Raw genomic sequence first — 27,621 nt, 5'->3', positions numbered from 1 at the left:
ATTTGGTCTATTTTACACTATGATATTTTGTCTATGAGTTTATACGATGTTCAATTGATTCTATTGACTTCTTTCGGCGATAATTATTTATATTTTTATTGATTGATGTTATTTTAAATTCTGTTTCCGATTGTATTTTGAGAATTACAATTATTGTTGTGTGCGCAAACTAGTTATACAATTAATATCACCGTGTGCCCCCAAACAAGTTTGATTTTTCAGGTAAAAAAAAAAAAAAAAATGCACAAATAAGTTGCAGCCGTTAATACTTTATTGCAAATATATTAAGTATTCAAAACTGTACTTGTTTATAAAAAAAATAATTGGAGTACTTCTCACATTTGAATACTTTTAATAACTTAACAAAATCACTAAGTATTGAATGTTTTGTACCTATATCATATAGTAAAAGTAGTAAAGTATATTTGCTTATAATATTTCGCTTGGAATGATGAATAGGTAGACACTTTAAATAAAATAGCAGCAATTATAATAAGTACACGCAAAATCTTACATATATTTTGTATAAATATTATTATTGCATTTATTGTAATGGCGATTTGTATATATATATATAAAAAAAATATATAATAAAAAAAATTATAAAAATGTAAAATCTAATTATTATAGTTTGTAATATTTATCGAATAAGGACATAATATTATATAAATACGATGACATTCGTTTTTATTAGTACCTATAATAATATCAAGATGACCTGACTAACACAGAGTACGTACATTCTTATAAAACATATTACGTAATACGTGTTTCGTCAAATGAAATTGGGGTGAAAAAAATCGCTAATAGTCAGCAGTGTTGAATGCCATCATTTCCTCTCCCCATTCGGTGCCAGCTTGTACGTCTGTTTCTTTTGGTCGGCAACACGGCAAAATACATCGCTCGTAGCAGCAGGCCTTGCGCAGCAGAAACTTAACGCGTTTCGGTCGGATGACGGTCACGTAGAGTACCAGCGCCGCTTGGATCGGATTGAAGACGACGTGCACGTAGAACAGCGAGTCGTGTTGAGTCCACGACAATATGAACAGCGTCAGGTCGACCACCATGATCGCGAACAGTTTGGAAAACATGTCGAAACTGCGGGCGAGAAAAAAATGTCGTTAAGCTTCATTAAAACCGTTATAAAACTATCGACTATGCTAGTTGTAGACTGAGTATATTAGGTCTACGAGTAAAACACGATTAATTTCAACATATAAAACATCCCTTGGCTACGCCACTGGGTAAGTGTATTAAATTAATAAGACGCCGATTCCGCGTGTGTTTTCTCGGTGCCTTGCAAATGTACAACATACCAAATTCGTGTTCAACAGAACACATTTTCAATTATTTGTTTTTATTTATTTATCCGTTGTTAGCAGCCGTTATGACGTACAACTGTTGCATGTATAAAACATTTTTTTTTCCATAATCCAAGTTTTGTAAGTACATTTTCTAGAGTATCAAATATCTAAAAGTTATTTATAATGTTTATTCTTATTGGGTTATGTATATCACATGATAATACTTATGTGTATGCTTTCTATTTAGTATGATTATTAAAAATTAAAATATAAAATACTTGTTTAATTTATTATTGAAATCGTTTCCAAGATATTTGTGAAAAATAAAACATTTTGAATATCGTTGTAAATATAATCGAGTAGACACGACAGTAATCTATAAAGTACAGTGTTTTTATATTTTAATATTTGTGTGTATAACTTTTAGTTAATATTTTTAATATTCATCTTTAAGATAAATTAATAAATGTTAAATTTTTGTAAGCTTTGTTAAGTAAATATTTGATTCAAAAATAATAATTTAAGATAGGACTTTATATTTGTTATTCATCATATCTAAACGATTTCTAATAAAAGAGTTCTAAAGACTCCTTGTAAGATTACAAAGTTTTTAATATTAAATTTCGAAACATTATAATTTCTTTCAGAAAGTTTATTAAAAAATGCTTATGTTTTAGTAAAATAATATTTCAAGGACTCACAAGAAGTTTTTGAAACGTTGAGAAATAATTTGTCTAAAAGTAATTACAGTTGGGATGAATTGTTAAGGCAGTTTGAAAGTAAATAATCAAGTTTACACTGTTCGAAGAAATTTACCACTGAATTTTATATTTTTTAATTCATTATTATTACAACGAATACAATATTATTTTTTAATATGTTTTAATATATTACCGTATATTATACACTTTACACACACTCCATCGACATCAATGTACCCTTTGAACATTAATTAATATTATTAGTTATTACTGTAACAATAATATTGCTCTTACCTATATTTCATTTTGTGATGGATTTGACCATATGTCGACATCCGTTTGATAACTGTCTTGGTGGAAACGTAAAAGAATAAATTGACTAGAATCGTACATATGACTGGGACGAATATGACTGCAATTCCGAGCCACCCTGAGAAGAAAAAAAAACATAAAATTTAGGTTTTTAGACATAAAAACTTCTGTATAAGTAATTATATTAAACGTCTGCTGAGACAGCTTGTACATAGTTTTTCGCAGTTCACAGAGAACCACCAAATATATGGGTTGTTTTTATTGATGTACTTGCATATTTTACATTGAGAGTTCTAGTAAATATATTTCAAACACAAAAAAGGCGGGCAAGTGAATACTACTCTAATGTACATTAGATGTAGAATGAATCACTACAATGTATGTGTTAAATTTATTTGGATTCAACGATATATAATATTGTATAATAATATGATAGACAATTTTCTGAATGGAGACGATTAAAAAAAGAATGTCATTGAATTTGTAAAGTCATAGATACATTTATGGATTATCTATAAATAAATGTAATTCAAATAATGACAAAAAAAGGCAAATGCAACAATGTTTGATTATTATGTGTAGCTATGTACGTTATTGGAAAATGTTTAACTTTTATCGAACACATTATTAGTCATCATGTTAATTATAATTTATAAAATTATAACTGAAGATTCTCATACAGAAAACACGTCGGTGAGGTAGATTTATAATATGTTCACATAATTTATTGGCTGTAGTTATTTTTTCTAAAAACACGGTACCGTAATAATCCACTGTTATTGATTATCGTTAAAACAAAAAGCTTGTGACTATTATCCCTTTTTTTTTTTATCAAAATAAGAAATTGTTACACTCTTATTAATTTAAATAGATAACTATAATTTTCTGGTAAAAACTCAAAAGTATTGCTCAATATTATTGTTTTACATAGGTCAATCAAAATATAATTTATAAAATAAATTAAAATTAAATATCATTGTGATAAAATACAGTAAAATATATATTTTTTTAATAATTTAGAATTATAATAACATTAAATTAAAATATAATGTACGAATTATAGTTTTTAAATTATAACTTTTTTATTACCTATAATAAATATATTACAAGGACGTACGCAAAAAAAGTTTTGGGGGGGGGGTGTTTTTGAAAATCAGTTATTGAAAAGTAAAACTTTTATTAACAAATATACAAAAAAATTTATGAAAATTATGTATACTTAAAAAACTTTTTTAAATCCAAACATTGATATAAAAAAATTAACATAAAAATTGAATAAGTAAATAACCATGCAAAAACCCAATTTCTTCGGAGGGTGTTTGAACACCCCCCCTGTGTATGTCCCTGATATATTATTAATATTAGGAGTGTTATAAACTCTTAAAAACATGAATACAAATAAAATAAATTGTCTCGTAATTGTAATAACTTTAATATTTGAAAGGAAATAGACACGATTTGGAGGATAATGATACGGCCCAATTCATTGTCAAGTAATTATATTGTTTATTCGATTCGACTTACCTATGGCCCCTTCTATTGACGTGGTCGTGGACGGATGCGACGAATAGTTTCTATTAACGTTGTTGTGACGTGAATCCAATATTAGATGTGCAAAAAGCGCCATGCCACCCATGGTTAACGTGCAACCCCACACGTACAGCGAGTAATAACAATATTTGCGTCCATCGGTAATGCGCAGGAATACGTTCCGTGATTTGAATGTACGCCAAATGTAGTATCCCATCGCGTTCAGCCAAAAGAACGAACCGAGCGTGGACGTGTAAAGGAACGCGTCTAAAGGAAAAATAAAAATCATACATGATATACATGGATATAATGGATATACATATTATAATACAATTATACACAGGGGCGGATCCAGACCAAGATAACAGGGGGGGGGGCAATTTTTAAAGAGCACACATTAATTTTAATAAAGTATTTATTTAGGTACATACATTTGTTACTTTCCACTGCAGTCTCGTACAGAACAAAAAACAATTATTTTTTATAGTAATAGTAATAAAAAAATATATCACTATAATTTTGTTACCCTTGAAGTATAAACTATAATTACGTCAAAAACTAAAATCAGGGACTTCAAACTATTTTTTTTTTCAGAGAACGGGGGGAGGGGGGCGATCTGCCACTGATTATACAACGTATTCGATTGTCATATTACACGACCTATAAATGGTCACAAATAATGCTGAAATAATATTTCCTCTTGTCTACTAATAAATTTAATAATTTCTTTCGATTACGCACGCACTATTGAGAAGTTATAGAGTATCCGTAGGTAAGTATTAAAAAGGAGTAGGTATACCATTTTTATTTACAACAAAAAATAAAAATATAAAATAACACGCAACAGCACTCGTCCGTCGACGGTGATTAATGTAACGTTAAATGCGTATTGATGTATAGGTATACGCGAAATGATTTATAATATACACTGCTAAAGAGTTTAAACGTTATGGACTATGACTTATGACAAACGCCTACCAAATATTATGCGTATATTTAACCGAGACACCCGCAGTAAAACGAAACAACGATACTTAGGGTTGCGTACCTATAGTATTGTATGATTTTGGCGTTTGTGAATTTCAATATATCGTTTATATTTATCCGAGGAGCATATTAACTATTAATTTACATTTTTGTGATTACACTGTAACGGATTTATACTTTTACGCGTTGCTCGGCGTAGATAATGGTATTTATCGGAGTATTTATAATCTATCTTGGCAATGTACTTGCCAATGAATTGATTGTAATACGCACACACTTAACACTGTTACAGAACTGCATGTATTGTATATAATATGCTATTATGTTTTGAATTATAAAATATATCATAACATCATCGTCAGTCGACAAGTCGGAGTAAAGGTGTTAATATTAATGTTGTATAGGGTTAAAGGTGCCCGGTGTTCATAGATGTAAAACGAATGACCATTTCACCGTCTGCAGAACTTAATATTATAGTAGATATTCATCAATAATTATTGGTAGTAATTGTACTTTTTTATTACGAAATCTATTAATGATTTTTATAATTTTCTTCTTATTATTACTACCTATATAGGTATTATTTTAAATAATATACTCTGCAATCTCTTCTGTTTGTATCAGCACGTAATTCAAAACGAATACATTTAGTTGACATTATTAAATTTATTTTAATTTAAACGGGATAAATCCAAAGGTGCCAGTCAATGGTCTCAGTACAACTATTTACTATGTGTGGTAAATATACGTAATATACCTATATAATACATTAATACATATTATGCACAATACACATACCAGCTGTTAAATAGCTGATGGGACCGTTGTATTCGACGAATATGCGAACGACATTTGCAATTCGGGCTACGATCATACAACCGGCTAGAGTTGTGACCATATTTCCGATCAAGTCTCTGAGTTGTGGCAACACGAAATGGACGACAGCGACGAGTAACAAGCAAGCCATTGCAATGGCATGGCAAATCGGGTTCACGATCCTTCGCATAACGAAATCAGAGTCCGTCCAGGGTGACGGGATCTGTGGCGTACAGATGACGGCCACTTGTGCGTTTATGTCCGGACGATCAATGTCAATGACCTGCAAGAAAAATTAATAATAACAATTTAAGTGATAAAAACATTAAACACTTCAAAAAACTACTAATGTTTTATTTATAACCATATTGTATGAGTTTTAATTAATAAATGTATTATTGTATAAAGAGTTAAATGCTAAGCAATTTGAACTAATGCCAAAGATGTTTTGAAATAAAAAAAACCCTCCCCCAGTAACACTTCAAATGTGGATGATATATATTATATACGAGTATATCTATATTAACTAATATTAAAAAGCTAAAGAATTTGTATGTTTGAACGCGTTGATATTAGAAACTACTAGTCCAATTTCAGTAAGATCAATAGATTCTTTGAAATTTGGAAGGTGTTTTTATTTTAATGTTTTAACCTTATAGGCTGGTAAAGGTTGGTTCACTTATAAATTTTTTTTTTTTTTTTAGTTCACGATAATTAAATAATTTTTGTCTATATAATATAAGGTTTCACATTGATTGCATTTATAAATTAAAAATAAAAATTGGTATAGACTAGATTGAGACTCGCGACCCATTTTTGGGTTGCGTAAGCTTTAAAATTGGGTCACGATAAGTCTTCTTTTTAAAATAAAAATTAAATTTATAATTTTTTAATAATTTTTATAAATAATTTTTTAATTAATAAATGAAAATACCTACTAAAATGTAATTTTTATTTATTCAGTTTTAATAGTACTAATGCAAGGTATTAAGCAATTTTAGCTTTTTTACAAAGCTTACGTGGGTCGCGAAAAATGTAGGCCTAAAAAAGTGGGTCACGAGTCTAAAATGGTTGAAGATCACTGGACTAGATGACCCACCATTTGTTGCTATAGGGGTTAAAAAAAATATATATTTAATTTATTGTTTGTTATATAAATGTACAACCAAAGGCAATGTTATTATGTTTGTATAGCTCATATAATAGACTCAAAAACTAACCGATTTTGACGGAAGTTATAAGATTGTTTTTAAATATATCAGAAAAGTTTAGGGAATAGTTTAAAACACTTTCGAAAATATACCAAGTTTTAGATCCAATACGTCACAGGTGGATTGCCCACCTCAGTCGAATTAGTTCACAAAGCGAGGTACACCGTTGCTGATTTGCCCGTTAACTGAGATACACTAAAACATTGATACATCGAAATAATGTCATAATTTTATGTGTGCAAACATTTTCCTGGGAGTTGATTTATACAAATTGTATAAAAATATAAATTTTCTTAATATTGAAAAATATTGTCACATATTACATTTTTAGGTAAATAATTCTAAATTCATGTGCAGCAGAATAAATGCTAAGCAGAAATGTATAAACAATTATAAATATAATATTGTCCTTTTATTTTTCCTCTCTCATATTCCCTGTTTAACTGAGCCCTATAATCATGCCGTTAATATGCACAAGTAATAGTATTTTTACGTGAGAGGTGCTGGGAGTTTTCACTCCCCCCCCCCCACACAGAGATTGATGATTTAGCAAATAAGAACGGAAAGCTTGATTTCATTTTATAACTTGACTATATTTACCTATACATATAAATGTATAAGGTAATAAACTTTTCACCCCCCTCCCCCCTACAAAAAAGTTGTAAATACGCCACTGTGCACAAGCAATTAAACGTTCCAAAAGTCGAAAACCATTATATTTCGCTTGTCGAAGCAGGCGCAGAATCACAATGGCCAAACAATATTTAATAATAATTATATCGTTACTTTGTCCAAACAGTAAAATCCTTGTTCGTAATCGAAGGACCGTTCGTGATCCACGATGAAGTCTCGTTGCTGTTGCTGTTGTTCTTCGTTGCTGCCGTGTTGGTGTTTGAGGACGTAGTGTCTGAGTTTTCCGCTCGGATACAACACCAAACGGTCGCCAGAGCCGCGGTAATGGTACACCAACCATTGTTGACGGGTCTTACAGTTTGGGAACCCGGTAGCTAATCTAAAATTTTTTTTAAAAAAGATAGCTATTAATTATAATGTATTTTCAGTCTCAAAATTTAAAACATTAATGGTTCTACGTAGGAAACATTTAGGCGATACCTAATGGTTATATTAGTCAATCATTCAAATCTATTTTCTGTAAATTAACGAAAATAATTAAAAATATTGCGTTGCTACTGCAGTCTACGAAATTAGCAAGTTATGTAAATTGTAAATTATATATTCAAGTACAAAAACATTTGTTTTAGTTTCAAAGTTTATAAGCTCCATACCAACGAACATATAATATTCTAATAAATTGCATATATGGTTATATGCAAATCGGACGTGTTTTTTTTTTTGGTAATTCGGATGGGGCCGAAAATATGACGCGAATGTAATTGTTTTTAAATTTTATTAGATAACTGTCGCTATAAATAAATTACCGTTGCTGTCTTAAGAAATGTGAATCTACATCAAATAATATATTATAATGTTTAACAATAATAATATTATAAAATAGACTTAATAATTGACAAACAATTGACGTGCACTATATGATAGGTATAAATGACTGCAGTAACAGCAATAATGTTCGAAAACCCGCCTTTGTGTTACACACGTGACCCCGAAGTCCTTGCAACGGAAATACATTACGGCGTGATCGAATATGTTACAATAACACTGTAATATCATACAATATGATGTAATGCAAAATGAAGTATTGTCTAGTAAACGATTTCAACAGCCGTTTTTTTTATGTTATTGGTAATATTTAAATCAATATTACAGTATTTTAAATGTAATAATATCATATTAAATAATATTATGTATTTTTGTATTGATTATTACATTTATTTGTTTATGATTAAACGACCTGCCCATAAGCCGCGAATTAGATTTTCATGTTCGGTATTGTCTATTTATTATATGATGTATATAAGTAATGTTGAATTATTAGATGTTTTTTCTCCAAAAATGCTGCCGTATTATTTTATTCGACAGAGCGAGTGTTGTATACATAGGCTGCACAGCCCCAACATCAACATAATATACCGCACGAACACCTACGTATATCTTTCGGGACGATGGATTATTACGGTTAAGCGAGTGCGGTCCGTATCGATCTGCACCTTTCGAACGACAACATGATTGAGCATCCTCGCCTTATTGCATTTCGTATACGCACACATCACCGTCGTCGACGTCGTCGTCGTCGTCGGCTTCAGCTCGCTCTTTCGCATATATATATATATATAATATATCCAGTAACCACCCAGCCCTAAGTCCCACCCACTGATCCCGGGTTTTGATGCCGACCGGAGACCTCGCTCAAAGCACTCATCGTGCGTAGGTACTTTTTGCGCGTTGTCGTCTCGTTTCCAGAGTATATACACAGCATATGATATTATACTATTTCTCGATGGATATTATATAGGTACAAATACATTATAAAATATTTATTATCGTACATAATCGAACGGTTGCACTATACGAACTTGGCGAAGAAGACAAAAATCAAAAACATTTTTATTTTTATTTATAACTAAAATATCACTGTAAAAATTATGTACACCTGCAGAAAGGCAGTAATAGTCCTTTATAAAAACGCTCGAGTTGGACTCGATACATTCATTGTAATACGTACATGTAAAATAAGATATTATTATATAATACGAACACAACAATTAATATTGTATTAGGTAGGTTGCGGTATAAAGTACATAAACCGCAAACTTTGTTAGATGATTTTATGTAAACTCAGAATAGAGTTGAATTTATAGTAAAACAAAGTAGGTACCTAATAATAATATATTTCGTGATAAAAATGTTAATAATCCCAAATTAAATTTTAAAAAGCTTGTGAAGTAGTTAGATTAGATGTAATTTTATTTTTTTAAATTATGTCGAATCTAGTTATTGCAGGATTAATTACTTTTATAAATCATTGGCACATCTATAAAATAATAAAAGATATACGTAAATCGATGTTCAAAAAAATCATTGCCAAATAGTTATTTTCTTAGAGTGCTCGTACATCAATATATATATCTTTTTTAATTAATAATTTCAATTTTTTAATTAATTGTTATACAGTATTTAAATATTTTAGTATTATATATGGTACAATGGTACCTAACCTAACCTATTTTGATATTTTAATAATAATATTGTTTTACTATTAAAGCGGTATTTGAGCATTCACCTCGGCAATAGTATGAATAAGTACACAAAAAATACCGCCCATCTCACACACAGTTATACAAATAATATAATATGTTATAGGTAAGCTTAACACGGTAATAGACAATATAGATGGCAGGTGGCAGTGTGGCACACCGCACACGGTATAGGTACACTAAATGTGTAAACGACCTTATATTAACAGACTTAACAGAGTAAAAGAGTAATTATTTATAGCACTAGGCTCTTAAAATGGTTATATATCATTTTATGATATAATTATAGTCTTACACTCTATCGTCAGTATCTACTGTGCTTGATAAAAAAGAAAAAAAATAATAAAATACGAGTAACTTATGAGAACTACCTAATAATTATTATGATGATCGTGATGCTCATTAAGTTTGCGACACGTACGTATAGTTATATATACTTATACATACAATTTTTTACTATAATCATAATATATTAACATTAATTGACAGCAGTCAGTTATAGATGAATGTATTATCATTTCAACTACACGCACAGTAAACATTTTGGATGTTAGAATAAAATAAAAAATAAAAATTATCATAAGATATGTTGTAGGTATACATCCATGACACGTGTTTGCCGTAACATGTTAAACGTATACTATATAATATATTACAATTTATAAAATTATCCGTAATACTTAAGTACCCACTACACATATATATTTAAATACGGGTAGTGAATAATGATGATTAGTGCAGTTTTTAGGGTGCATGTTATACCTACACGCAATGAAAGAACAATCAAAAAGATTTCCTTTTTCATTTTAAAGAATGCGAATATAGTTGTTCTTATAAATGCAATGTGCCAAATAATACTTTTTTACGTCTCCGTGCGTAATCAAAATTATTCTTAATCGAGATTGCCGTTCTGCATTACTCATTATTGTTTATATAATGAATATTGATACATATGCTCAATATAGCTCCATATTCGGACATTTTTGTGTTATCTCTTTTTTTTTTTAATTTAACAGTGATTGTCCAGTTACATATACCAACAAATAATAACAAAAATAACTAATTTTATTTTATTTTTATATTTAATAATAATTTATCCACCAGACGCGAGCTGTAGTAAATTTAGATGAATTGTCCGCTGTTCTGGGAAACATTACAATCATTACACTTATGTGATTATATGGCTGCTATATTAATTTTTTGGCAATACACTATTTTACAATAATAAAATTAAAAATAACATAAAATTCGACACGTTTCGTATAATTGCAGAGCTAATACAATTAACACAAAAGTAGAAAACAGGGTAAATAGTATATACGTTATTATAAAAGAAAGTGAATGAATTATTTCTCACAAATATTTTTTATACGTTTTTTATAATGGCAAATAAAAATCCAAATTACGATTCGTTCAATTCTATATATTTACACACGCCCAAGTTGTTCGATACGTACCTGTATAATATTATTAGGGATTTAGATGCATGTAGCATATTACTAGATCATTTTTTAAAATTCGGATGTAATTTCGACCAATACCTATATAGTTATTTGATAATGATTCTTTGCCTACCACGATATGAACAAAAACAAAATTGTACATTTCTAAGAATAAAATTTAAAAATTCTATGGTAAGGTTTTTATAGTAATAATAATAATAATAATATAATAATAATCAATAATTGTATTAATGATTGCTTTCGATTGCACCCAGATTGACGTTTTATTATGCGCAAGGGATTCGATATTATTTTAATTAATTGCATACTATGACGTATTTACTTTGATTTAATTTTGTTCGAAACTATAACCTAAGGACAATATAATTTTGAAGCTTTTTCACATCGAAAAAAGTTTGGGAATTTTTGCAGTGCCCTTTATATATTACAATATATATATATATGTTACTTCGTGTTTTATCTAAACGGTTTAATTGTATTTTATATGTAAATTCATTCCGAAAAAGTAGTTTGGTTTCCTTTGCATATACAAGTAACCCAATTTCGTTACGTATTAGGTACCTACATGTTCATAATTGTGGCAAAGGTGTATTTATTTGTGTTAAATTCGTATAATAATTTTCAATATAACACCATATTATGTAATATTAACAGCTATTATCATGTGCATAAGCCATAAAGAGTCAAAGAGTTAAGACATATTGTTTACTCAATTATTTATTTCTACGTCAATGACGTGCTTGTATGGGAGTTTGTATTCCTTTGAAAGCAGTATAATAAATTATTTTACTTTACGTTCATTATTATCTTCCATAAAGTTACAAACACCGATGTCGGTTGGTTAATTGCGTCTGAGTAAACTTTGATACAATTTACAACCACCCTTAGGGCTTCTTATCCCGGGCAATAAGAGAGAGAGAACAATTATATATATATATATTCATGATACCTCCCTCTTCTCGTAAAACGTGCTGCCTACACGAATGGCTAAACGTATTTGAAACAATATTGGTTTGCATTATTAAAACAAAATCAATTCGCTTTTATGTTCGTTTTGCAAAATAATCAGAAAAGCAATTTAAATTCACGTTTTTTTTTTTTTTTTTTTTTTTTTTTATTATTTTTGGTAAATCACAATTGTCAATATAACAATTCAAATTAACATGGACATCGTTTTAGAATGAATAATTGCATATGGTATCATATTACAAATGATAATACATATAATATACTTTATACCTAGCTTTATGAGGCGTTAGGAAAACGTTCTTTTTAATATATTAAAACATATATTGTTCGCATGCAAACAATAAAGAGGTACTTAAAGTTGAGATCGGCTGAACCAATCGAAATGGATTTTGTATACCATTTCAGTGAATGTCAAAAAAACGTTTACCTATACAATTATTTATTTTCTATTGTCATTGCATATAATAATAAATAACCGCGGACGTCAACTATGTTATTCACACTGAATACATTTTATATTATCAATTATCATACTTGACAATATTGTAAATAATGAGAGATGAAAATTCGACAGAATTTTATATTCAGTTTAAAATTAATTGTTGAAAACACATAAATTAAAAAAAGTCAAAATAAATAAACACAAAATGCTAAAAAATAAAAAGAAGTAGCGATGGGTACCTGGTACCTATTAGAAAAACTTTTGGTTCTATCATCATAATTTTTCAAGAAAAAAATTACTTAATGCGAAGTTTGGGTCTTTATTACAAATGATCACAAAAAGCATCATATTTTTTTAAAACGTGATGCAAAAAATAATAAATGTGTTTGGATAAAAAAAAACCATTTTATTTGATGTGTCATAGCACTCATAGCTCATCCAGTTGATAAAATAAATGCTTGGTGGTTATAAACTCTCCACATTGTATGGTAAACTCTTCTAGTTTTTAAAATTACTAAATTTTCCCGATGGTATAGTCTTTCCAGGGTCAATTTTATTTATTTAAATGTAATGTATTACCGGCAGTTTTTATTACACTATAATTAATAAACAAAATTTATCACTAAATTATAAGTCCAAATTTGGTGTACTGGAACAGTACAATTTACATTCTCGACTTATATTTAAATTTAATATCTATGTATACTTAACTAGTACCTATGCCGCTATTTCGACAATAAGTTCTTAGCTAAAAAAAATTAATTTATATTATTATATTTACTAAAATCTATATAGTTTGCCTTTTTTAAATTTTAAACATCAAATTATAATGAAACAATTATGATATATAAACGAAATTATATTAATATATAGGTACTCAAGTGATTTAAAGTCTATAGTTTTCAACCAGGTTTAGTTTTTAGGTCATTAAAATCAAAATAATTTACATGCACCTAAATAAATTATTATACTTCAATAATCTATGAATTTTATATTAACACCACATTATAAAGTTTAAGTCATATATACAATTTAAAAATACAAAACCTATTAAATATTATGTGTCTATTTGAGTAATAATGGCACACTAGTTGTAGTAGTCTGCAGCAGACTTTAGTGCAGGAAATAATAAAAGCATTAATTATTCAAATGTGTAAGATTATTTACAGTATCTATTTGATCTTTATAACATTGCCTACGGTATTTAACCCAATTTACTTAATTGGTTGTCATACGCACGCGTATAGGTATATATATACAAAGTTATTAATATGTATAGCGCTTTTTAAATATTGAATGAAATTTTACTTTTATAATTGGAATCTTAGGATTGGTCACGAAACCAACTGCTCGTATTCCTCGAACAAATGGACACGACCAAGCCTGTAGAATTTAGATAGAAAAACAATGTTTAAAGAGTATAGGTACTTTTAGTACTGAACCAAGATCTTGTGCGATAGAAATTATTGTGCGTTTTCTTATTGTTACGATAGAATACTTTTTCGAAAAGACGTATTTTTACTTTAAGTTTCAGTACGAATAGAATATCTATACATTATTGAAACGCAAAAGAAAACAATTTTTTTTTATGTAAGTCAACAAAACAATACAGGGTATCTCGTAATTGTTTTTGTTTATATTTTGATTAGATATTTTGTTCGTTAAATCAGAGTGTGTGAATGATATTAATATACAAAATATTATTTGTTTTGTATAAGAGGAATGAAGTGTTTATGAAGTTTTTAAAACTTTAAGACTATAATACTATAACAATCGGCAATTATTGTATTTAGCGCTAAGACAATAATGATAATAGTTTCTATAAGATAATGATTGTATACAAGTTAATTAATTACAACAATTATGTATGAATAATTACGTTGGCAAGATTATAGGGATAGGTGGTTCTATACGTAGGAAAACATATGGTTGACCGAACTGATAAAGTTTTTTTTTTTATGAATTATCGAATGAAATGTATTAAATCTTCTCTTGTAAAATGCTTAGAAAATATCTTATAATCTTAGTATCTTTGATAAACATAGATAAACATATACAGTCATGAAACGCTCAGTATAGATCAGTGATGGGAAACTCAAAGTTACTAGAGTGCCAATTTTTAGAATTTTAAAATCTAGGGAAAGAATATAGAGGGAGAAAAAGGTCAATACAATTTATAAGTAACATTTACTTTTTATATTATCAACATGTTTTAAGTTTAAAAAAAAATAAAATACAGGTAAAATTGTTTAAAGTAATTTGAAAATGTAGCACAGTCTAAATAAAAAAGGTACGCGGTCCGTCGATTGCCCAACCCTGGTAAAAATTGAAGTCATACAACTTCAAAACGCACTAGTGGCTAATGTATTATACATGTTTATATTTTACTATATATGACTTTTAAGAAACAAGTTTTCAAATAAGAAATCTCCAGATTAAATTCGACCTACGGGAGATTATTGCTTTTGGTCGAATCCATATTAAATCTTTAATAATGCATCAGCTGGTCGATTCACGATTGGTAAATAATGAAATAACAAAAGAACTGCTTTGAAAACATGTTTCATTAATAACTATAATAATCATTTTTATTATTCACTGTTAATACATTTTAAGTTTGTGAACGTCTCATAATAGTAATACGATAAGTGATTATGAATCATATATTGTATTTGTATGATAGTATATAAAGGCTTATCGAGTTGAATGCCATTCGCCTAGAACAATCTTGTTAAACACACTATAGATCTTATCTCTAATAATACGAATATTTTTCTTGTATCTCATAATATTATTATTTTTTTTCTTTAAATGAATTGGTGCTCAAATTACTTGTATATAAAAGCAGTAATAACAATAATTGAATTAGAATACTTAAAAAACAGTATTAGGGAAATAAAGTCCAAATAATCGAATGCTTTACAAATGTATTAAAAATAGATTATTTTATATCATAATTATAGTATATGAGGTATAAATTTGTATATCTAAAATCTTGACGGACTATAAATTATTTAAATAAGTTATACATAATATAATTATCAATACTGCAGATAAAGAAATGAGAATAATTAATTAAAAGGCATTGTAAGGTGTTTGTAATAGATTATTATTATGAATTATAATCAACTAAAATATATTTTATAAAAATATATTGTGTGAAAATTATTAAATAAAAATGTTTATATAATATATCGTGCATACGTATTGTAAAAGTAACAAAAATAATATGGTCTCACGTGTTTTTATATCGGTATTGGCTGCAGTATTCGATAACGAGCTTTATTAAATCACCTCCTACCATTGAAATAAAATATAATTCACTCTACAGAATAAAAAATAACACAACTCAATTCAACGAAATGGAAAAAAAATAAATGAGGTAGATATTATTTATATAAGAGTTTGACCTCTTGCAACAGCCATCGAACTTAAAAAAAAAACTACTCAGACAAATTGGACACAATATAACAGCCCCAATAGTCACTTACAGTCTAACCTGCCTCGAGTACTATAATAAATAAAATGTATATTTTAAATTTGTAAAAAAATAGTTCTATGAAAATAAGTCACACATTTTGTTTTCCATTTTTAGTAAAATAATTACTTTTAAAACCAGTGTCAGTAATATTTGGGAATTGGACACCTATATACCTACACTAAATTCGACGAATCGTTATAAAGTAGAGATGTGGAATTTGGTATACATTTTTAAATAATTTTCTAATTATGTAACTTTATTTTTTTTCTCATAAATACGTGGGTTTTAGATAAACACTATATGGGTACAGTATTATGCTATTGTATAGCTTTATCGTTTATCACAATATGAACTATGAATATGTATAAAATTAAATTAAAACCATAAAAATAGTATTTTACATTTAGGTAATTTTTTTGTAAATTTGAATAAGAAGGATTATAAAAATAATTTTAGTTTTACTAAAAATTAAAAATTAAAGTTAAAAACAATAATGTTTTTTCGTTATTACATTTTTTGTTATTCTCTTTTTTTTTTTATCCATTTTATATTTTAATGTTTAACTGTATGTTGAAAGATGATAATCAGTATGCCAGGCGTTATTTACCATAATAACGCTATTAAAATAAAAGTCAAATTATTAAAACACCGATGTTCACAAAAAAAAAACTGTTTATTCTAAAATCGATAAACTATTAAAAATAAATAAAATATGTTTATTAAATAAGAATATTCGACGAAAATAAACAATAATATGAGAAAAACAAATTACAGGCAAACTAATTTTTTTTATGGAATAACGAAAAATAAAATCATGTAAATTTTAGATTTTGTTAATGATGTAGCAACATCAGAACTTAGCATTTTAATAATTAGTTAAATACCTAATTGAGTTACAACTTCGATACTAAAAAGTTGCTATTATATATATTTTCAATACTAAGATACCAAACATGTTTTAGTGTCGAAAATCTTCCTGGTCATATATCGTATCATTCTCAAATCCACCCAACTCTCAACAATAAACCTCCCTATATGTTTCCAACAACACTATAACTAATAGCATATTAAACTGGAGTAAATTTCAATAAATTCTCAGTAACAACGAACACTTAAAACTGAAAATTATACAAACATAGCTATACATTATTTAAATAATTCTATGCAAACAGCAATACGAAACTCGGACTGTCCTAAATTTCCCACGGATCACTTCTCTCTCGCAATACACCTACCCTAATCTTCGCTGTTTGATAGTAAAAAAATAAATTATTACACCACATTATAATCTAAAACAAATATCAAAATGATTAAAATGTCGTGTCATGTCATTATTATTTATTAATAATTCTGTGATACCTATTGATTGGAATACAATAATTAGCCCTTCTGTTTGCTCGTTGTCCTATAACCGTTCAATAGCGATATCGATGTACCTACGCCTATATTGAATTAAGAAAAGTGGTTTTCAAACTGTGGTACGCCGCAACACTCGTGGAGCTAGTACGGAAAACTATTAAATAAATATGTTTACTGATATTTGTAACAGGTGTAATATTATTTTAGAATCAGCTAGAATCTTCTTACACATAACACTGTTAAATGTACTTATAATGATTATGTTTATACGTTATTATTGTTATAAATGTTTTGCATTATTGAATATTTATACATTTTAGTCATTAGTGGTATATCACTGGTCATGAATGACGAATGAACATGAATGGTACACGAAAAACAAAAAAAATTGAGAATCTTTGAACTAGATAATGAATAATATACGGAGTAAGGCAATTATATAAGTATAATATATAAATATTAAATAAAATACTATATAATAACAAAGAAACCAAAGTCACTCAACCAGACATAACCGTCATATAGGTACGTATCTTTTATTATGTACCAATAATGATAATTTTTTTTTTTTTGTAATTAAGATTACGAGTAAAATAATTGCACTTAAAGTTCGGCGCCACTACCGTGCAACAGTATATAATATATACTTAATATTATATATATATATATATATATATATATATATTATATGATATTGGCTCAGTAAAAAAAAATTCTAAGAGGGCGATGGCTGCAGTAACCGTCCTTGTATGGTACGATTCCACATAACTCGTTACACACTCATATTATAATAATGTACATTATATAATAAGACGTATTATGTCGTATTGAGCGATTCGTCAGTGTTAAGGTCAGTGCCACAATACACTGTTGAGCGCCGCGAGGAGTATGTATTGTACACGCGGAAGCCATCCCCCCCCTTAATGCGTATCTCATTCGTGACGAACATAATATAACCATCCGCCAGAATCCGATAGGCCATAATATCTAATTTTAAGATTTTAATTTCGATAATAAATACAAATTTAGGGATCGAAAGTTATCGCACTTCTTTTTCATAGTATATAATGTTATTTTCATGGTTACGTATCAAAAATTCATATATACATATATTATATATATACTATAACGTACATTATAACAATATTGGCGTTCACATTTTTGAATGAAAATTGAATTTAAAAAAAAAAAACAATGAATGAGTTAATTTTTGCATAAAAAAGTAAACATTCAAATGTAGTATCTTACGAGCCATAATTATGTATCAAAAACCAGTATAATATATGCTACTATTGCTATAAAACGATGTATTATACAATTATTATTGAAATCCCGCTAATCGAATGGTCCATTGAATAATATTTTTTAGTTTGAATATTATTAGGTACTCAGTGAAATGAATTTATTTATCTAAACAATAACGATTAACAATATACCTATTTGTTCGAATAATAATCTATAAAGTTTTTGATTGCGATTTATAAAAGACAATATAACAACAAACTTTCAAATTTATTTTTTCAACAAACGATTTTACACCCTATTCTTTGCGTATTTAAGTTTTTAATTGAATAAAACTACGAACTTAAATTATATTCATAATAAACTTTGTAAGTTTTATAAAAACACGATTGTTTTTATAAGCCTGCTAAATTAACTATAAAAGAGTGCACAATATATAGTTTAAATAAAAGTTTTACGTTCAAAAAGGAAATAAATTATGGTTATGCCATCGTCGTCATAAAATAACCACACTAACAATAAACAGTCTTGAGCTGTAGCAATTGAACAGAAACAATTGCAGCTGGCCGCAAGTACCTATAATATATTTATATATATATTTTTTTTCTCCATATTTTGTATCCCATCTGGTGTTCTATAATTGTTATTATTATTATTACTTCCTTTTTAAATAAAGAGTAAAAATAAAAGTCATAAAGCTTTTTTCTATTTATCTGGCGATATTGCCTACGCATAATATTATACGTTTATAACGCACAAAAGGGTCTGGATTTTTACATACATTTTGTGTGTAAGTATGTATGCGATTGAAGAGAGTATAAGATGTGTCAACACAAATACCAAAACGTTTATTTTAAATATCATATGAAAGCATATTTTAAGGTAGACGGAATATTTCAAGAATTTGTCATATCTGTGAATACACATGACGTGTTAGATATGTGTAATGTGTACAAAAAATCAATTGTTTTCCTTTTTGTAAAATAAACATTTATAGTATGATAATACTTTTTGACTTTTGTAGAAAAATGGAAAATGTTTAGTAATTGTCATAAAAAAAAATCATAAATTTAAAACGACTTAAATAAGTGATGTATTCAGAATTTTTTTGTTCTGGGTACTGGACACTGGTTAAGGTGACTTAGGTAATCGTACAACTAAACAGTAAAAGAATAAATACACTAACATTTTCATATCAATATATTAAATTATAAAACTATAATAAATCAAGTCAATACTTTTTTTCCTTCATTTTTTGCTTTCTTATTATTTCCCATAACAAAATAACACATGGCTAGAACTATAATACAATATTGGCTTTTTTTTTATTCAAAAAGATAATTATATATTGTGTGAAAGCAACTTTTTTTTATAAATCTATATGATGTACTGAGATAAGATGTGGATGACTAATTATAATCCATTCTATACACTATTTCTATATCCCGTGGTCAAAAATTCTAGATTCACGAGATCCTATTTTATTACAAACTCTAGGACAAAACATTTTTGCGCGTAATAGGTATACCGAGAAATAGAGAAAAATTAGAATATTTTTCCAAAAAAAAAAAAAACGTCACTGTTTTGCATATTTTAAGAATTTAAATAGCACAATTTAATAATACTAAGGCGGCGGACGAACGAATCATATTTCAAGCTTTTCGAGGACATTAAAGTCTGGACGCTCATCATTATAATATTATACAGTCGGGCGGCGCTGCGGGCAACGTACTTTTACCGCGCGTATGGTCAGCCGTCCCGATGGAAAAATAATAGCAATAGGTATATCTGTCGCGTACGTCGCATTCGCGGGACGTAGTGCGTAAGAAATAGCAGAAAAACAATGCGAATCGGCGAACGTTTTTGAAAACCGGTTTCCGGAATGCCGGCTCGCAATGCCCATATATACGCAGTCACATATACGCGTAGTACATAAGGTTCGGTACATAAAAAACATAAACGAGACGAAGAAAAAACACACGGCACGACGACGGTGTTCGGTTATATTGGCGGAGTATATTATTATTATTTATTATAATCGTCATTAATGTGTTCACAGCCAACTCGCCTATGGTCGCAGCGCCTGCGATATTATTATTATATGTTTTATAGGCAGGATAGTCGGCTCTTCGACAAAAGAACCAGCAAAACGAAACGAGTGAAAATATACAAACCCTTTTGTACGCGATCGCAAGATATCTACTCAGTTCAAACGTGTCACCTAAATTATTTTTCACGCGTTTTGAAGAAATGTGCTGAAACGGTTTGTTGTGAACGAGGGTTTACCATACAAATCATCTACCGACGCGGCAATGCACGTCATCACTGATCGACGTCGACGAAAACCTAATATATTTTCGATTTATTTTAAATTAAAATAGATGTCAGTCAAAGTGCATTCACTGCGGTGCTATGACGAGGAAGCGTGTTAAAAAAAGCTCGCCCTGAATATCGAGTTATATGATTCCCCCGACTCGGTGTTGTGTAATCTGGTAAAAATGTCGAATCGCTATTACGCGTGTGAATTATATTATTATTAAATAATACATATTTATTGACATATTATCGTCGTTGTCACACAACCAGCGGTGCTGCTGTGGAAAGCTAACCCATAATACTCAATAATGATAGACTTCAGTGCTCCGTTTGGTATATAGGACATTTTTGGAACCATATCGTTCAATCAAGATCACAACAGTCTGACGACGACAATAATATTATTATAATTTAAATTTAAGCTAAGTTAAGCTAAGTTTACGGATTTTCAACTTTCAAGAAGATTTAGTAGGTCGGAATAAGCGTACGAGATTTCGGGCGCACACTGTCCAGCTGCACATGTCTTTACGTAATGCATTATAGTGTTATAGCTAACGAAATATTATAGCTTAAAGCTTAATGTGGAAAAACTTAAGGGAAAGAGGGCTGTGAATTGAAAATTGAGGTTTAATACAAGACTTTTGAGTTAAAAATGATGTATTGTTGAACGCAATTAATAGAACGAGAACAATATGAGGTATTGACTATTGAGGTTTAACTATAATTTATAAATGTTACATTTTTAACATTTTTTATGTTTATATAATTCAGTTTTTTTGTTTTTTTTGAAGAAAAATATCGGTTTCACAAGATATCAGGTATCGTCTAGTATCAAACATAATACCTAAAAATAATATCTCATCGAAAAAATATAAAAAAAATGACCTAAATTTATGATAATTACAAAGCTACAAAGATTTGTATTTATGTATCAAAACTCTAACTCAAATTTAATAAAATTGAAATTTTTTTCCAAAATACCTACATATATATATATATATATAACATATACTCGTTTGCAAAAAAATTAATTAATTAAACGGTTCACTCAAATTTAAGTCAATTATAAGTCACTAAATTATGTTTAAGGGACTATTAGCACACATTAGCTAAATTCATTAAATATTCAGTGATTGTTTATGTAACCCAGCACTAACATTTTCATTTGGCAGAAGCAGCTATTTACTTTACCGGCTTAATTCCAAGCGTTCCTTCGTACTTTTCGGACAACATTTTAAAATGTGTGCTTAAAAGCTACTACATGAAGTGGACTGAGCCTCCTTTCCGCCTCAATTAAGGTCACGGAGAAAAAAAGATTCAAAAGAAGTTAAAATTAAAATTTCTGTAGTCTCCAACGACTAAATTTATTTTATTATATCTACTAAAATATGCTTGTGTATAGTTGTGTGAATTTAAAACGTTAAGTCAGGTAATCATCGTTGGTATAGCTCACCGGATTTCAGAATAAAAAAAAACGAACACGTGTGGGTACGTAATATATGATATTGGTATGCCATTCCATTCACCTGTTTCCGATGACTCTTAAATGACGAATATCGTATATTCGTATATTGTGTGTATTACATGTATTTGTATTTTGAACATAATAAGCGTTTACAACGAACGTGAATCATTCGAACGTAAAAATCATTTTTGACAGCAACACTCGAGCACCAATATAGTGAACGTTAAAAATGAGTTGCTGTAAGCATAAAATAATTATAATACAAAACACATAATATGGATCAATACTGTGGCAACTGGCAATAATTCAACCAAATATTATAATACATAAAAACAAATGAAATGGATATAATTACGATTGTGTCAATAAGGTCGGTAAGTATTAATCAATTATTATCGTTTTCGTGTACCAAAATATGAGATAGAGAATAGAGATACCTTCCTTGTAGGAGAAAATAAAAATAAATTTCAAGGCTGAAAGGGTCGCACAGAAAAGTTCAAACCATATAAATAGCGGACGAATACCGAAATATGATGGAATCAGATCAATACATAGATAATAAGTATAAATATACAGCTCTAAGAACGTATAATATTATCGGTTAGGTTAAGTATTACTTAATGGTATTATTTAAAATGTTATAGCTACGGTTGCTACGAACATAATAATATTATTTGCACGCAGTTCGATAATCGCACACTCTTAGCGGCAGTCTGAACACATCATTATTATTTCGCTATTTCGGTTTTCGACGCGCTACCCTTTTGTAAGGTACTACATGTATAAATAATATGTATACAAATATACAATGCGTATATTATTATGGTGTATGCGATAGGTATCTAATGTATAATGTGACAATGATCGTGTTTGTTGTACGAGTGCGTGGTGCCCGTCTCTCTCTCTCTCTCTTTCACCCTACCTCCTCTGCCGTCACCGTTTCACCGTCTGTAGCACCGCGTCGTGACGACGGTTTTCTTCATGTGTGCCGGTTATTATATTATTGTTATTATTATTATTATTTTTTTTAATATATTACGAATCGACAAAATAATATTAATTACTATTATAATATACGTATACGCTGCTGCAGCGACTACGTCATGTCCTTCGATACGATTGCATCATTGCATAATATTATTATTATAACATGCACACGATGATGATACTATCGCGCGTAAAATATAAACTATTAAATCACAGTACTATTATACAAACCGCCGTCGTCACACCGTCGAGTACATCACATAGCTCATATATACATAATATAATATAGTACCTACTTACGCTCCGTCGCCGTATTGTTATAATATACAGCCCGGAACAACGGATGAGCTCGCAGAGTATCTACCTAACACACACACACACACACACGCACGCACACACACAGACACACACGTGCGGCGTAGTACCGTTAAATTCTCATTCTATACAACACGTTCCGTCGAGAGCGAATGTCCGGTAGGTACGTATATAGTGGCGCGAGTACTGCGTCGTGCACACCGATTTTATGCACATTATTACAACACATACGAGGGGGTTTGCGGTTGAAATGAAATTTGAATGTTCTCCGCCGTGACATTAAACGTGTCGACTCGAGCAGCAGCTGCGCGCGGGTACCGCCGGGACGTGGTGTCATTGTCATTTGCATATCGCCTGCGGTATAGGTATACCGTAATAGGTAACGTAGTAGGTGTATACCGTCGAAATGAACTACTGCAGGAAGTGGTGACTTCGGCGTAGCGCTGAAAAAACGCGCCGGAAACGTTTCCGAGTGTCGTTATCGTGTGCGCCTACGTCGCGTGCGCTGCAGATAATTGGCGGCGGGGACACTCGAAGGGGGATGTTCGGGGGTCGATGGTCGAGCGGGAGGGTTCTGTTATCGATTTAGTAACGGTTTTTCGTTTGGGGGTAAGAAAAAAGACAAACAACAATAACCAACGCAGCGCTTATATGGGATCGCGGGGCAACCCGAAAGTCTTTTCGCCGTTAAATTCAAACGCGGTTTGTGTGCAGTAGGAATGTGACCATCACGCCGTCGTCATGGGTATTAACGTCGGAGATGGACACTTCGCGCGCGACTCGCGGACGTTACACGCAATGTATTCAGTGCTCGAATTGGACAAAACATTGAGGTACACGGGCTGGTTTTGTTCAGAAAACAACTCTTGCACATATAGTGAGGTACTACTATAAAGTTATATATTTTTCCTCGCTTAATTAATCGAAGGGGGGCGCAGAAATCTATGAAAAAATGAAAGCGGAATCCGTCCGCCCGCGCCTCCCCCCCAATTCGAGCACGCAATATTATATTATATTATAAACTATTAGACGATAATACGACATAATAATGTAATTTCGAGACGAATTCACGTGTAAGCGACTCACTTGTAGGACACGGACGATGCCGGCAGAGTGTTCTGTCCGGCGGCGGGTTCGTCTTCGTGGCTGGCGCTGAACTCGGGCGTCCAGGGCGCGGTGCCGGTTTCGTTGGCGTGCCGGCACCGGTTGACGTCGACGATCTCGTCGCGGCCGCAACACTTGTGCACCACCGCCGTGGCCGCGGCCGCACTATCGGCGGCCGCGGCGTTCTGCTGCAGTCCGGCCGCGCAGGCGTGCAGTTGCACGAGCACCGCGAACACCAGCCGCAGCAGAACGCGGCCGCGGCCGCCGTTCAATAACGACCGGCTGCTGATGATGCGCATCGCGTCCGCCGCATGTTCACGGCGACATGGCGAGCGGCCGCCTCGGGACCGGTGGACGATGACGACGACGACGACGACACGCGTTCGCGGCGCAGAGGATGACACACGATACGGCGACGGACGGACGGACGGACGGACAGACGGTTGCGGAGAACGTGACGAGCGCGCGTGTGATCGTGTCGCCTTGCGCGGCGGTTGTGGTTCGAGTGTGCGTGTGTGTGCGCGCGCGCGCGCCCGAGCTCGGCGCCCGGTCACCGCGGGTCTGGTTTTATTATTCCGTAGTTTTCAGGTGGGTTTCGTTACGTTTTTTTCATTGTCAGCCGCCACCACGCGCTCTCGTTAACCGTCGTCAACCGGTGTGGTGGCGGCGGTGGTGCGGCGGCGGTGGCACGCCGGCAACGGACGACGGTAGTGGTTTCCGAGTGGTGGGGACCGGACGCCGCCGTCATGTGGTGGTGGTGACGGTGTTCGAGCCGGACGCGGCGCGCGCGCGCACCCGCAGCACGTTTCGCGCCATACCTTCGCTGAACGTGTTTGTTGTGACGTCGCGAGTATAATATTCGAGCGTTTCGTTTTCACGAGGAGGAGGAAGAAGAAGAAGAAGAAGAAGAGAAAATAAAAATTAAGTTCCTTCCGGAGATTGAGTGCCGGTGGAAGACGAGTTAACGAAACTTCAAAAACTATATAAAACGGACCATATTATACTATTATACCAATGCATTACCGAACTAGTAACTGCCAACTGTATAGACTGTGTATAGGTACAGACGTGCGATAATAAACAATTTACATTATTACATACGGAATATTTAAATTTCTGACTTCACGCGAATAAAATCTTATCCCGAGACCTTTTCTCCTACCTACTGCGACATCTCTTTATTATACAGTTTGCATTATTTAAATTCTATTTTCGTGAATTTCGTAGCGACGTTTTAAGGGTATATACAGCCGATCAATACGACCCGAGTCTCTTAGGCGATATATTTGTGACATTTCAAACACTTCAACAGAATTTGAAATGTGATTGTTTTCGCTGTTCGCCCCGTCAATTGCCAAATGCGTTATTATACACGACAATCGGCAAATGTCTATACATATATATATGTATACACGAAAAATTATTCCTACACATAACTTATGAGAATAAAGTTGTGACTAATGGCATATATTGACAATGGACGTGTAGCCGTGTAGGTAACGTCGTAACGGACACACAGTTTATATAATTCTACTTGAAATAATAGTGTTTATTTTTTCCGGCAATACAAATATTTGTAAAAATTTTACGGTTGACTATCATTATACCTATCGACTATAATCACGCCTAATAGTCATAAAATATCGTACTCATGAGTTGCAATGTCTTTTTCTTCTCGAGAATTAGAATAATTTATGATGTTAATGTGAACTTTGACGATTAACACTCAGTTCATAATTATTATACTGTGTTTGCCTACATTTTGTAGGTCCTATAAATAGTATTTAAATATTTTTTTATGAAAATAATTAAATTGAGTTGTTTTAAAATGGCGAACCTGTATAGATGTAGTTTATATCCGTTATCTTTATTATGATGGGGGGTGAAGATAAATCAATGGATGTATTTGAGATGTTATCACCGGCGAGTAAGTACGGCAGCTGGTTTAATTAAGGTCATCTGGATAATTTCGTGAATAATGATAACAAATTGTTATTTCTGAACTTCTGGTAAACGTCACGTACACAAGATAACGCATCTAAACAACGGAAACATACCTTCTACGTTTTCCGACTACAGTAATAATAGGTACACGATAGATATCACAGTAGGTATATGACATATTACCATCAACAACTATAATACAAACATGTGGTATCTTGAAATTCACAGTTACTAAATAAAATTAACCAATTTATAATATCTGAATAAACAAATTATTTAAATTGTAATATTTCGAAATACTTAGAATACTAACTTCAAAAGTTATGAAGTCATAACTTTGAAAAACAACCATAAAATAAAAAAATCAACAGAAGAAATACCTAGTAAATTTATGGATAAATATCCAACGTTTTAAATAATATTATATAAAATTCAAATATTCATAAAAAATTAGTATAATTTTTCGGTAAAAATATTTGCATAATAATTTCCGTTTTTTT

The 27,621-nt window shown here is 30.9% G+C and overlaps 1 protein-coding gene across 1 annotated transcript; it reads right to left on the bottom strand.

The window, feature by feature from the left end:
- Positions 1-249: 249 nt before the first annotated feature.
- LOC132926545 (probable G-protein coupled receptor Mth-like 5) lies at positions 250-25,834 on the bottom strand. Its single transcript, XM_060990906.1, has 6 exons — positions 25,160-25,834; positions 7,648-7,873; positions 5,633-5,933; positions 3,842-4,114; positions 2,300-2,435; positions 250-1,098 (listed from the first exon to the last, which is right to left on the bottom strand). Exons 1-6 carry the CDS (start codon positions 25,474-25,476, stop codon positions 804-806), a joined length of 1,548 nt encoding a protein of 515 aa, XP_060846889.1. The 5' UTR covers positions 25,477-25,834; the 3' UTR covers positions 250-803.
- Between the last annotated feature and the right edge of the window lie 1,787 nt (positions 25,835-27,621).

This window comes from Rhopalosiphum padi, chromosome 3, assembly GCF_020882245.1.
Source record: "Rhopalosiphum padi isolate XX-2018 chromosome 3, ASM2088224v1, whole genome shotgun sequence".
NCBI lineage: Eukaryota > Metazoa > Arthropoda > Insecta > Hemiptera > Aphididae > Rhopalosiphum > Rhopalosiphum padi.
The sequence above is the reverse complement of the archived record's forward strand: the minus strand, read 5'-3'. Positions and strand labels throughout refer to the sequence as shown.